This window comes from Tauraco erythrolophus, chromosome 14 (assembly GCF_009769465.1).
Source record: "Tauraco erythrolophus isolate bTauEry1 chromosome 14, bTauEry1.pri, whole genome shotgun sequence".
Classification (NCBI taxonomy): domain Eukaryota; kingdom Metazoa; phylum Chordata; class Aves; order Musophagiformes; family Musophagidae; genus Tauraco; species Tauraco erythrolophus.
In genome coordinates, this window is record NC_141478.1 from 7,010,188 (window position 1) to 7,023,725 (window position 13,538).

At 47.4% G+C, this 13,538-nt stretch overlaps 1 protein-coding gene across 7 annotated transcripts in view; it reads right to left on the minus strand.

The window, feature by feature from the left end:
• The window catches only part of CHD2 (chromodomain helicase DNA binding protein 2), a 74,953-nt gene that overhangs the window by 35,927 nt on the left and 25,488 nt on the right, over positions 1–13,538 (minus strand). For 6 of the 7 annotated variants that reach the window (XM_086620027.1, XM_086620028.1, XM_086620025.1 and 3 more), the window contains one exon: positions 2,273–2,492. In XM_086620027.1, the coding sequence (XP_086476153.1) occupies positions 2,273–2,492 (220 nt within the window). Of the gene's footprint in view, positions 1–2,272; positions 2,493–6,419; positions 7,274–13,538 lie in introns of those variants that run through there. The other variant, XM_086620024.1, reaches the window with a different exon arrangement.

A 13,538-nucleotide genomic window follows, 5' to 3' on the forward strand; every position in this document is an offset into this window, starting at 1 on the left:
GGCAAACAGACCAGAGCACCTGGTCCCTTGGTGAGGCGAGGTGGCAGCACTGCCACTTCTTCTCCTGAATGCACTGATGCGAATGCGGTTTGGCAGCGCGGGACATGTGGATGTGCAGAGCTGTCTACCAGGAACGGTTGTGCTCTGTTTGCTGTACCCAGGCCCTAAATGGTGTAATACACTGTGTATGACAGCATGCATTTGTTCTTGCTGAATGGACAGGTGGAGAAGGGGGAGACAAGAAGTGATGCCTTGAGGGATATGAATACAGAGCTGTGTTGGTGACACAGCATACCAGGAGATTTACAGGGCAGCTACAAACCACCAACATGCCTCCCAAACACCTACACCAACAATCCCTCTCTCCCTCAGCAGAGCTTATCCTCTTACAGTTTTCTAAACCTATTAATTTTCCTTTTCTCTTCCTCCAGTCCTCAAATGTTTCCACAAGCCACTGGCAGGAAAGGGAAATCGAAGCACACAGCCAGATGCAGCAGTGACCTGGGACAGAGCGTGATGAATACCAGGCTGCAGTCCAGCAATTTTTCTGCTACCGTTAAAGGAGTAATGGCATAACACTGCAATGGACAGACTGTGAAAGTGTATCTCTGTTGGGCACACGAGTACAGAGAGATAAATTCACGTGAAAGAAAAACTCAAAATACTCCCCGAACCGTTTGAAGGACTTGTCTTTTCATCTTTTAAATGGCACAGGTTTTGGATGAGGGATCGACTCCCATGACAAATTTGAATAGCACCTAACGCAAATTAACCTCACCTTCATGGGTGTATCTAGACAGAAATACAAAATAAACAATAATATAATAATTAATTGCATTGGTTATTCAAGGGAACAGGTATCAACATGCCTAGGTTAGACCTAGCTAAGGAAAACACCCATTAACAGAGAAATTAAAGAAGGGAGAGGCTTTCTTATTAGAGGGTGTCCTGACCCTTTCGTGTTTCATCATGCTAATTATCACTCTGTGTATGGATGCGCTCCCTCATACGACAATTTAATGTTTATTGTTAAGGACATACTCTTAGAAGCCCACAGAGGATGAGAAAACTTCCTTCAGTCCCCACTTATGAACAATAAAACTTAAATTTGAGTATCGTGTTACCACCACTGCCTTATAAACCCATACTTCCTTGCCAGTCTGAACACAGGAGATTTAGCCATGACCTGAGCCAACAGCCCAGAGACTTGTGAGAGGATGAAGCTGGTAACAAAATCCTTCACTTCCCCCTTGCAGGCAGGTGGGGAGCGCAGGCTGAAAGCACTGTCCTTCTCGGTCTTCACACACACAGCAACTTTCTCCATAAAACTCACTCTCCTGAGCAAGCTGTGCAAAGTGCAAATCACAGCTAGGAAGAACAGGACAGTTACGCGTCACAACCAACAAACAAAAAAAAAAATCCCCAAACTGACCTAACCTGATTTTCCTCCAAGTAAACTCAGTTTGCTGAGTTCCCATCTCCAAACGGGTATTTGGGCTCTTCTTTTTCACGCCACACTATGCTGTGTTACATAGGTGCCTCCATCCCTTGGGTACAGCAGGTAACTGAGGCACAGCTGCTGCACCATGCAGGCGCAACACCAGCCATACACTGGACCCCTGCAATCCCTTTTCCTCCCGTGCAGGAACAGGCAGAGGGCAAACCTGGCTATTTGAGGGGGAATTGCCAGGGGTTAGCTGGGAACATGCAGAAAAAACACAACAAAGAACCACTGTTCTGGACATAATAAATAATAAAAGTGAAATAGCTTTTTTCTCTTTTTTTCTTTATGCTTTTCAAAGAGGAAGACTGTAACAGAAACAAAACAAAGTGGTCCAAATACTAGACAAGCATTCTGCTGATTATATATCACATGGGGAAGCTTTACTACTTCTGAGGGAGAGGAAAGACAGGAGAGGCGAGAGGAAAGATGGAGGGAGAGGATGAAATGACAGCATCATGTATTGATGACAGGCACCTGCCCCTCATTCACACCAGTCAGCCCATCGCTATCTGTCTGGTGCCTGAAGAGTTGTTCCATCAAACACACAAGCCCCTGCTCACATGGATGCCTCAACAGGGGGCACACACACAGAGCAAACAGCCAATGAGCAACCTGGGGCCACCCGAGGTCAGAGGCTGTTTGGCCAACGTGCCAAGTGGCAGTTGGGGACAGCTTCGGCAGTTGAGGAAGCTTCGTTAAGCTCCTGCTGTCGCCCTTTCGTGGTGGGTACAGGGGTAACGTGGCTATGCAGAGCAGCGAGGGCAATACCTTTTTAACATCTGCTATCCTTTCCTTCTTAGAGGCCGGTTTTTCTTTGGTTTCAGGAGGGGTCTGCTGGGATTTCGAACCCGTTGATTCACTTTCGGATTCAGACTGACTTTCAGAGGACTCCGAGCTGCTGTTTGACTCGCTGCCCTGCTCACTGCCCTGCTCGCTCTCAGACTGGCTTGCAGAGTCAGAGCCAGAGGCTTCTTCGGATGCCGAGTGACTGATGGTAGAGAAAGAAGAGGTTACATTTTAACTGTGATATCACGCCCTGGAACCACGCAGCCAGCGAGCAAACCTGAGCCATGTCTAAGCTACAACGGTAGGTTTGAAACAGCCTAAATGCAAGTTTGAACCGTGGGGTCCCAAACGGGCATATGGAAGCAGAGGCAATTCCTTCCCAGGACAGGCACTGACCACATGGGCAAGAGTCTGGGCTCCAAAGCACTGGACTACTGTCCAGTATCTCCTGCTCATCAGCCAAAACAAAAAGATTGGTGGTAACATGAAGAGAAGCATTAACAATGCCACCAGCATAGGTCCTCCAAGGAGGATCTGGCCCCCTCAGAGCAAGAATAAGGTATATTGGGAGTTGGAGCGTCCAGAGACCATCCTGCTAAATTAAAGACAGGAAGTTGCTCCAGCATGGCTCTCCACTACACCCTAGTACAGGCGGTGGTTCAAAAATCCAACATCGATTTCTGAAAGAGGCCAGCACCACAGCACCAAATACTGTATGCATAATAATATATAGTAAATACCATGTTTCTTGCAAAAAGAATAAATTCAGCAACAGAGCAGCAGAAAGGAGCTTATGCAGGCATGTGGCTGGGGCAGTTCCTGTTTAAAGGATCACGCCAATGCTGTGAAGACTGCATTTCTCAAGTAGCTGGGAGAGCAGAACATCAAATAGCTATATTTCTTCCCCCCCCCTTACATTAAAACAGGTTAATACATAGAATATTCATTTAAATGCAGGCTCCTCAACAGAACAAAACAATGACAGGGCAAACTATTTTAGGTGGCCAAAATATTCAAATACCTTTGCCTAATCACTCCCAACATCTATTTTTCATTTGAAATCCAATTAAGGAAAACAGAACACTCATTACAACATACCACACACATTAATAAGGCAGCATTACGAATCCCGCCATCACAAACCAAAATACAGCGTGGCAACAGCGGGACTGCGAACTTTTTGAGCAAGGAGCATCTCTTTCCAAGTCAGCTCCTGATCAGCAATTAGATGCTTTCATAATATTTAAGGGCTGTATTGCAGAAAGAATATCAGGAAAAGAAGAGCCAGGAAAACTAGGTTTTTAATTTTTCTCCTTTTGTACCAAACTGCAAAAGCAACCAGGTACATCGAAAGCTCTCCTCAGTTTCGCAGTTCAAGAAAGGACAAAATACAAAGATGAAAAAGCAAAAGCGGGTGTGCAGTTACATACAGTTCTACAGAAATCAGTGTACGGTACGGAGCCGGGATCACCGGACTCCGCTACCATTCCCAGCTATACCCACATGCAAACTGGGCTCATTTACACCACGGAAAGAAGTTTCCCACTCTGCGATAAAACCTCCTGACACACCCGGGAAGCAAAGCGGCGCCGCCCCCGCAGCTCGCACGGCCGCTGCGCTGCGCTCGGGCTGCCGCGTGCCGGGGCGCGGGCAGAGGGCGCAGCCGAGCGACGCCGCTGCCACGCGCTCCCGAAGCGCGCGCGGCGCCGGGAGCGCGGCCGGCTCCAGCCGCCATTTCACAGTCGGCGCTCTGCCACCATCTTGCGATGGCGCGGCGCTGGCGGCCGCGGCTCCGGGTGTGGAGCGCGTCCCCCGCCACCGCCGGTCCGCTCCTCTCCGTTCCAGTCCCTCTTCCCCACCACGCCCCCTCCCCGGCCCCACCACCTCCGCGGCTCTCCGCACGGTTTCCCACTGAGCACCCTCCGCGGATCCGCTGCCATCTGCTCTCAACGTCCCACTCAAGCACATCGCTTCGCAACAGAGTCTTACTTAGAACAAGCGATGAAATTTCCCCATTGGAGAATTTTCACGGTTTCAGGTTTTTTCAAGGGAATTTATTAGGAAACATTGCCACACCACTCTAGGAAACAACGCTCCAGCAGCTCTGGGGACAGCTGGTTTCCACGGGCAGGGCTCAGCAGGACACCATCCCACAGAGCCTCCCGCAAGGAATGGGGACTTGACCTCCACGAAAGAATGGGATCTGAAGGCATCCAAACCTCTACTGTCACGACGCAGAAGTGGCACCATCAGGCTCTGGTTGAGCCGTGTTGGCATCCCCTATTCCACAGGGATGCACCAAAGAGGAAAACACTTTTCTTCAACCAGATTTATTAGCAATAGCTGGAAAAAAAATGTAACAGCTCGGGCTAGACTGAGGCCAGACAGCTTTGGCAGTGTTTGTTTAAAGGCAAACCAGTAATTACTGGCCTCCTCCCACTCTGGAGCTCTTTGTTTCTCAAGGCCCTAAGCTTTCTTTCAAGGACATACACACACAGCCTTTCTGCACATCAATAGCCATAATTCATGTGCTTTATCCACAACATCATCTGGACACTATAATTCTTTTATTTCGAGATGTGAACTGTGTAATCTGGAAAGAGGGTGACTTCTCTAGTGACAGGGACAGATGACACATCTGCATGTAGAGGTGTGCACACACTTGCCCTACTAAGGAAAGAAACGTGGATGAGAAACAGTATGTCCTTTTGACGGCTGTTGCAAAGAATTCTTTTTTAATAAACAACCTGTTATCAGGGCGAAAGGATATGTGTGTATCTTTATTTCTACATTGACAGAATAAAAAAAAAAGAGAACTGAAAAGGCTAATTCCGTAAAATAATCCTTTCTAACCATCACCAAGGTAATCAGGAAACAATTCTACCTGCCAACAGAGTATAAAGGATTAGCGACATTCTGTGTCAAGTCAGGCCTTACGCTGTACATAACTGGAGATTTAAGTCCTCTTTTCAGAAGCTATTTCTGGAATATACCCTGCTTTAATGCCCCTAAATTAACATCCAAACAAGACCTACTCTCAATTAAACTATACATGGGGGATAAGCTGCAATTAATTGTCGCAAAAATCACGATTCCATCAGTCCAACCCCCTCCAAACTCAGCAGAGAAACACCTGTGAACATCAAGAAAGCTACAGTTGGACCGTTGGTGACTCCCTTGAAGTGAGAAACTCCTGTAAAAACTGAGATCTGCTAAGACTCAACCAAATATGTCCCCCTAGTTTCTAAGAAATACTTCAGGCTATAATTCTGTTTTAATTAAGAGCCTGCTCCCTGACTTGAGGGGGAAGAAAACCAAATCATCCCTTTCCAAGAAGGACATGTTCCTTCCAAGAAATAAATAGCTGAACAGCAGCGATAAGACCCTTTACAATCAGGCATCTAAGTTTACAAGGCAAGTACAGCGTGCCTGAAGCCTCCTGCCTTAGCGTTTAATATTTCGCATATGACTTCATTTTACAGGGGATCATTTTTGCTAACAGAAACAAAACATTTTATAAGCTCTTAACAAGTACAAACAGTAGATATGTTTCCAGAAGGTTCATGACAAGCTGAAAAAAATAACCCAATACGCTTTTCTGGAACCAAGAGCTGACAAGGGAATGGCTCTAACTGGGACCATTCTGCCCCGCACTTCAAAATCTGGCTTTTGATGGACAGAACTTGAATTCAGCCAGGGGGATAAAGGAGGATGAATGACCCAAGACCCTCCCACAAGCTAAGCTCCTCCTAGCTTTAAGAACTGTTGTGAACATTTTGAATCTAAACAAGTTTGAATCCAAACAGCAACATCCCACTGGACTTGGCAAGCTCAGCAGGGACTCAACACCAGCAAAACCACCCCGTGCAGGCTCGAGAAGGTCCTTGGCAGAAACTCCCAGGGCTGGATAACATCAGAAACCGAGTTTATTGTTCCCCTCTGGCAAACGCATGCTTAACTCTTACGCGTTGTTGGACGCAGCTTCGCATGTCCTGTGAATAACTGACAGCCAGGTGTCCATCCACATCTCGTCTCGCTGCCACCGAAAGGCCAAAGGCAGGTACCTGGGAGACACCCCCTCCCCTCTCCCACCCATCCTCACTCTTTGGCCCACGTTCCCGGTACTCACCTTGTCCTTACGCAAGCACTGGCTGGACTACTGGACCCCTCCATGAGCCGCACGAATTTGATAGAACAGTGGCCCAGAGGAACAGCATAATAGCACTCTGCCATCTTAGTGAGTAAAATCAGGACCAAGCCTCTACAGGAACCAGGAACGGTGGAAGTATGCTACATTTTGTAGCACAGGTGAGTTGCAGAGGAGGAAAGGAGCAAGACCCCAATTTTGGGGCAGCAGCAAGCCAGCTGCACACAGGTGGGGTCAGAACCACTGGCCAGCGCATTGGACCTGCTGCTCTACAGCACTCCCAACCCCTGGCACAGCAGTAGGCAGCCCAGTTGTGACTCTCTGAAGAGAGCAGGATGTCTTCTCCAGATCAGGTGTATCTGTCAGATCCAGCTCGACATACACACAAAGGGACAGTGACAAACCACAGAAAATGCTAACGCTCCGACTCAGCTGGATACAGTGTTGCTGTTAAACATATCCTTCAAATATTTAATCTATAAGTGTGATGTTCCCTATTATTGTATATAAACATCATATATTGCAAATAAAAACAAGCACCATCATTTAATGTTGGTGCACACACTCAAGTCACACAGCAGCAGTCAAAAAGCACCAAACCACATGAAATTTCACCTGTAGGCTAAACAAGCCACAGAGAGAAACACAAGACTGATTCTGGCTGTAGATTATCTGATGAGGAGGGGATAACGTGGACCACAGAGGACTGAGAAGAACTACATGGGATCTATCCCTTGCCTTCGGAAAAAAACGAGCAAATGCTGGTAAGCATAGCCAAGGCCATACAGACACAGAGCTCGCAGGAGGGCAAAGTGAATGACACTCAGATTGTGATATTGAAGATAAATTCACTCCTAGCTTTTTGACTTTTTTTTTTCCTGAAAGTCTATTAAAAAGAGTGATTGGTGCTCGCCTGTCTCCCAAGGCTAAGATTGTCTGAGTGATAAGTGTTGAGAAGGGTCAGCTGGTGAAAAAGCTCTTCCCGATTTATTTCCTGCAGGCTAAAGTGGAAACGGGGGAAAGGGAGGGAAGAAAAATATTCCTGCTACTCTGTTATCCATACCCATGCATGGTACGTATTTCTAACAATGATCGGCCCCAAAGCAAGAACTCACCCTAGAATATACTAAACGCAGTCAGGCTCTTCATACTATTCAGAAGTGAGTCTCAAACAGCTTTGAATATTCACAATATAATTTGGCCAACTCTGGACAGGCTTTCAAGGGGCAAAACAAACATTCCCAAGGTTACTGGGTTGCTCCTGCCAGATAACCAATGTATGCGTCCTTCAAAAAAAAAATAACAGAAAAATATTTCCCCAACCTCATTTTGTGATTGGCAATTTTTTTTCTTAAATAGGCAAGTGAGAAGAGTTTACCATGGAGAATATTCCCATTTTCTGCCTGTGACTGCAAACCTTGCTTGCAGAGCTTGGGTGTTAATTACATTTACACAGCAGAAGGCACAACAGAGCCACAGTGCTACTGTAACAACTGAGGGATTAGGCGCTCCGCAGGTATCCTATCCAAATAACCATCTCAATTGGCTTCTGTGGGTTTCCAGCCTGGCTCAAAGGAGGGGAAGGGGAGGAGGCAGAGGGAAATCTTCACACACGTTCTGGCCACCGCTCCTTGCGCAGGACTCCGAAACGCCAAAGGCAAAGCAATCCCGAGCGCACAGTGAGCTAAATATATCCCTCGCTGCTCTGCTGCAGCTCCCTGTAAAGCACACTGGGCTATCTTGAATGACAAAAAACAGTGGTGGTTTTTTTTTTCCCCCTCCACTACAAAGACACCACATTATGCTCACATAAGCAAGTAAAAGGAGCGATTCATTCATGATTGGGAGAGCTGGGCTCTCACTCTCTGATCTTCGAGCCAGAGGCTGAAAATGCTTGGGATGTTTAGTGGGAAAAGAAGGGGGAAAAAAAAACCAAAACCAATCCACCCAGCACAGGTACAAAAGGAGTCAAAAATCTGTCTGCTTGATTAAAGAGCACCATTGAGAATCTCCGAAGGCTGCATCCTTCCCCGTCCCTGCACAGAAAGGGAAGGACAACTGCAGTTCTCAGGGCTTCGAAAAGGGTCCCTCTCCCTCCCCGGGAAGGCAGCGGAGCAGTTCTGCTCTCCACATGCACCACCCACGGAGGACCCAGGCTGGCTCCTGGCAGCACCCACCGCTGAGAAGCCCCTCACACCCAAGCAACGAAGGGTCCCCGGGGTGCCCACCTCCCTGCAAGGCCGAGCCGGTGGGCAAGGGTCCGCCCACCCCGTCCCTCTGCCACTCCAGCCACTGCCTGTGCCCGTCCCCGCAGGGGACAGCCAGGCCAGGGCTGAAGGGCAGCACAGAAGGAGCTCTGCACACCGGCAGCATCCCACTTTTGTAAAGGACACATAGATGCATGGATGGGGCCACTGGAGCGCGCACACACAATTTTGGTTTAAATTAGTACAGAAAGGGTGGTCGGTTTTTCTCCCTTAACAGTTGCAAGCTTCCTTTAAGACCTATCAGATTAAAGAGATGCAGTAATATGGACATTTAGGATCCAAAATCATTAACAAGAACATAAAGGTGCACAAGTTCCTTTCTGGTTCCAGACCACCGCAGTTCAGAAGAGAGGGAGCCTGACCTGGCCCGAGGGTTTTATTCCAAGTGACTGTTAAACGCTGTTTTTAACCGGGAGATTTAAGGCTCATCATGAGGCCTCCGTTTAACAGGCAGCACACGGCATTCAAAGCTCCCAACTGGTGGCAACTGTAGTTGTCTGTAGCAGAGGTTCCTCCCCATGAAAGAGATGCAAATGGCTCCTATAATTAATACATTAGCAAGTCTATTAAGTCATCTATAGCTAGCAATAAAACTGGTAAGAAAGATAAATAGTTACAACACAATTTTTTGCTAAGGAGCCAGGTGTTCTGGAGTCAGTGGATTCTTGACATTGCAACACACTTGTTCATGGCCGGGGTAAAGGTTCATAAGCAATGAAGCGCTCAGCCTCCCGCCTGTAAATGCACCCGGTGCTTGGCCAACACACCCCTGCCAAGACCAAACGCAATATAAGCACCATGCAATGCTAGGAAGGAATCCAAGATCACCGTTTAAGACTTTTCTTCTTTTTTTTTTTTTTTAAACCCTAGAAGTCAAGGCCAGAAAAAACACATACTACAGCATACGTTATCTCAGCCCACAGGTAAATATAAAGCAAAGTGTATATTGAAAATTATCAAGCAGCAATGTAACAAGAGCTACTTCGCATTTGGAAAGACTCATCAACATTTTGCCGCTTATTATATCCAAAAGACACTCCCTGCTCCAAGAAAGAGGCATCAACAGAGCAACAGACTTACAAAAGCTTCACTACAAGTCACTAGACGTGAGTTTTTCATCTAGTCTTTTTTGCTTTTATTTCAAGGATCCTTTACAGGATATAAAGGCAGACTTTACAAGCACACCACCACCTGTTGAAAGAACATCTTCAAATGGCATTTCAGCACACATCTTTTAATAAAAACACATCAGAAAAATTTATGTAAGACACCGTGTCAGCAGAACAGCACATTCTTTGCTAGAAGGCTGCTTATATCTAATTATGGTAACCCAGGCCATCCTCTCCCCCAGCACCATTCTGTTTACATTCATTTTCCTTGAAGGAGAGGAGAGAGAATGCAGAACAGAATCTTTCTCTATCTATTATCACCACCTTCCTCAGCTGGATTCAGCTAGGGCCCATGAGAGATTTAGAAGTGCTTCTCCATCTTAGGAATTTAACAGCTTAATTTAACTTTGTAATTCCTGCTGGAGCTGTTGTCTGCACCATGAAACACAACACAGTGGATATACACACCTCCAGGTTATGCATCAGCAAATGCCATTTCAGTGTAAGTTGCCAAACCCACCCAAAGTAGGTTTACTTTAGCTGTCTCGAGTTCAAAAGAAGCAAGGCCACAGCATCGGAAGCTTCAGTTCAGTCCCTACATGCCTGCTCACAGTCCCAGGTACCTAACCATGTCACTAGTCTCACTGCATCTGCTACCAGTACCCTCATCTGCTTCTCAAAACGAGCCTGAATAAACAGACATGCCAATGTAAAATTCCTTAGAGACACACTTGGCAACTCAGTAACCTGCTAACTGTAGGAATGGCTTTCTGAGACAAGGGGTGAAACATGAAAACAAAGATGGGAACTGGTTTCTCCCTACACCGAGTTGGAGAGATTAAAATTAAACATCACTGCCTTCCTGGCCCTCCCTCGGAGCCCTCTCAAAGCTCTAACACAAAGTTAACAGTGGAAATTTTTGTTTTAAGGCAAATATGAGTGTGGTTACTGTAGCCCAAAGGCGGACAGCCACGCTGCTCCCAAGACACACACGTGAGATCCTGTGTTCTCAGAAGCGCCATCCCCTACGAGCAGTCGGGTATGACCCTGTGGCACTGCAGCACGACATTATTTCTCCCCAAGCCGTGGGAGAGTTTGGCTTCAGCTCATATAGGAAATGGGGGAAGGTGCAGATAAGGGCAACTGTTGCCCTCGAAGTACAGCAGGTGAAACATCAACCCAAGAGAAAGCGGAAGAGGCTCTAATCTACCATCTCAGCCACGTCAACTTCTCTTGGCTGAAGGTACTAATAAATTTAGCAATTAGCAGGGCGGGAGCATGCGTGCACGCATGTGCGCATGAGCATAGTGAGGCCCCGGCAGCAGCACACACTGTGCCACAGAAGCATTCTTGGAGAGTTAAAGAATTACTCATGTGAGCTTTTCATTCCTATTTTTCCATTTTTATTCAGCAATAATCATGCATTTAGAGAATACATAAAATTTAATTAGCTTAAGATGTTTAACTGAAAAGAACAATACAGAGGAGCTTAAATTTCAGCTAAATGTAGCTTCTTGCAGCTGGTGACCCCTTTTTATAGCACTGTATACATTGTATCCACTGCTGGCAGCAATCACAAAACAGGAAACGGAGAAGTTGAAAGTCTCAGAATTGTGCGTTCGTAATTAGATGAGACATTTCCTTCGAGAGGGTAATGTGAAACAGAAGCAACAAAGCAAAACAAGAAGAACAATCTCCTTTGTGCTGCACACAGATTGCATCATTATTCATGTGAATTCCTCGCACATTATTCCTTTTGTGTCTTGCACTGATCAAGTATTTTCCCTTTTCAAAAAAGCCTCCGGAGAGGTTCATAAAGGGTTAAAGCTTAAAAAGGAAAAAAAAAAAAAATCCTCGTTAAAGGATCCAGCAGTGCAAATGAAACTGAAAGCCTCGGTACGTGCACGATGGCCGCAACAGCTAAAAAATAACCTGCCATCCGGGCTGAAAAGCTGAAACTCGTGGGTAGAGGCATTTTAATAAACGTGTTTAACGTTTCCACTCGGCTCAAAGAAAAGCAGGTGCAAAACACACGTTGAAAGCAAAAAAAAAAAAAAAAAGGCGAGTTTTAGTGATTTAAGGACGCTGAAAACCATAACATTATAAAAAAAGAGGCCAGGTGTCACAAAAATACTACGATGCTCCGCAATTCCTTTCAAAGGCTTTTTTCTACAAAAAAAAAAAAGTAAAGAAAAAAGCCACACTAAAAATATCCCTGCTCCTTTCCAAGCCCCTTCCCCCCCCACCTTGCTTCCCAAAATATCCCGCGCTATCAAGAGCCCAGGACGAAGCCCGAGGATCCCGCGCCGCCGCCGCAGGGGCGCGAGGGGCGGCGGCGCTGCCGGCAGAGCGCGGGAGCGGCGCGCGCAGCCCCGGCGCGCGGGCGGGGCTCCGCCTCCGCACCCGCCTGTTACCAGGCGCGCGCAGCCAATGGCCGTCCGCGGCGCGCGCCAGATGGCCTTTGAACCCACCCCCCCCCACCCCTCCCCGCCGGCAACTTCCTGCTGCTCGCGGAGTGCGCACAGTGCAATGCAGTATGTCTGTCAGCTATGCGGCACAAAGGAACAGCCATTTTGTGACTCAACTGCACCCGCACCAGCGCGCCCGGCGCTGCAGCCCTTCCCTGCGCTTTCCGCGGGGAATCGGGGCTTCCCGAGCGCCAACGAAAGGGGAAGGGGATGCCCTCTGCTTTCATCGGCAGCCGGGGAGGGCGATTTTTTGTTTAACGTCTTCCTTTCCCTCCTCTCCCCCCCCGCCCCAAATCCTCTTTCGTATGTAAGCACATCTTCATAAAATGGCTGCCACATACAACGAGGGTGTTCTGCTCTGGCAAGGCTGCAGCACCCGCTGCGGAGCACTCTGCCTCGGCAAGGTGGAACCACCATTTCAGACCTCAGACTTCCAGCGCTCTGCAGAGAAAACAGGCTGAGCTCTAACCCACCACAACCCCGCTTTCTCCCCAGAAAGGATGTTTTAGTGCTAGAGAAGTCCAGAGCTGGATACGCATGCAAGGGTTTGTTCAGCCCTGCAGCTTCTGGAGCAGAAGCCATTCTCACACCAGGGCATTTCAGAGGTGCAAGAGCAACTGCAACAGATGCAGGCTGGGGGACACGAGAGGAACAATGTATCCACCGTGTGTTACCTGCTATCCCCTACAGAAATCCCTCCGGGACCTCAGGGGGACCCCAGCCTGCCTCTCACCGCTGAAGTTCACAGTAGGGTTACACCACGGAGGTACCCTCTCACATCACCTGCCTTTCAGAAACGCAGCGCAGAAGATGCTAGAAAACACACCAGGGTTTTGTTCAGTTATTTAATGCAAGTCCCAGATACACAGGTGGTGGTTATTAGTAACTGCAGCATCCCAACTTTTATCCTAGGTGGAGAAAGTTGCATGAAATTAATCAACTTCAAGTTTGGAAAGATTTACTGTCAATATACAAAGGGCAGGTGTTGCTGCTCATCTACATCCCTCAGATTACAAACTGTATGGAGTTTGCACCATTTCCCTTCCCAAGAATAATCACTGCTTTGGGACAATTCTCAGATATTTCTGTTTATTCAGCATACGCCTTTGCCTTTCCTTAGGACTGGAAAAGTAGGGAGTCAATTCCAAACATACTCCCCCAGTCAGGACATTAAGGTGGTGCACAAGAATTGGATTTTCTTCTGCTTTAACACCTCTCTACTCCTGCATTCTTGCTTCTCCAGCCCAGGTGAACAGC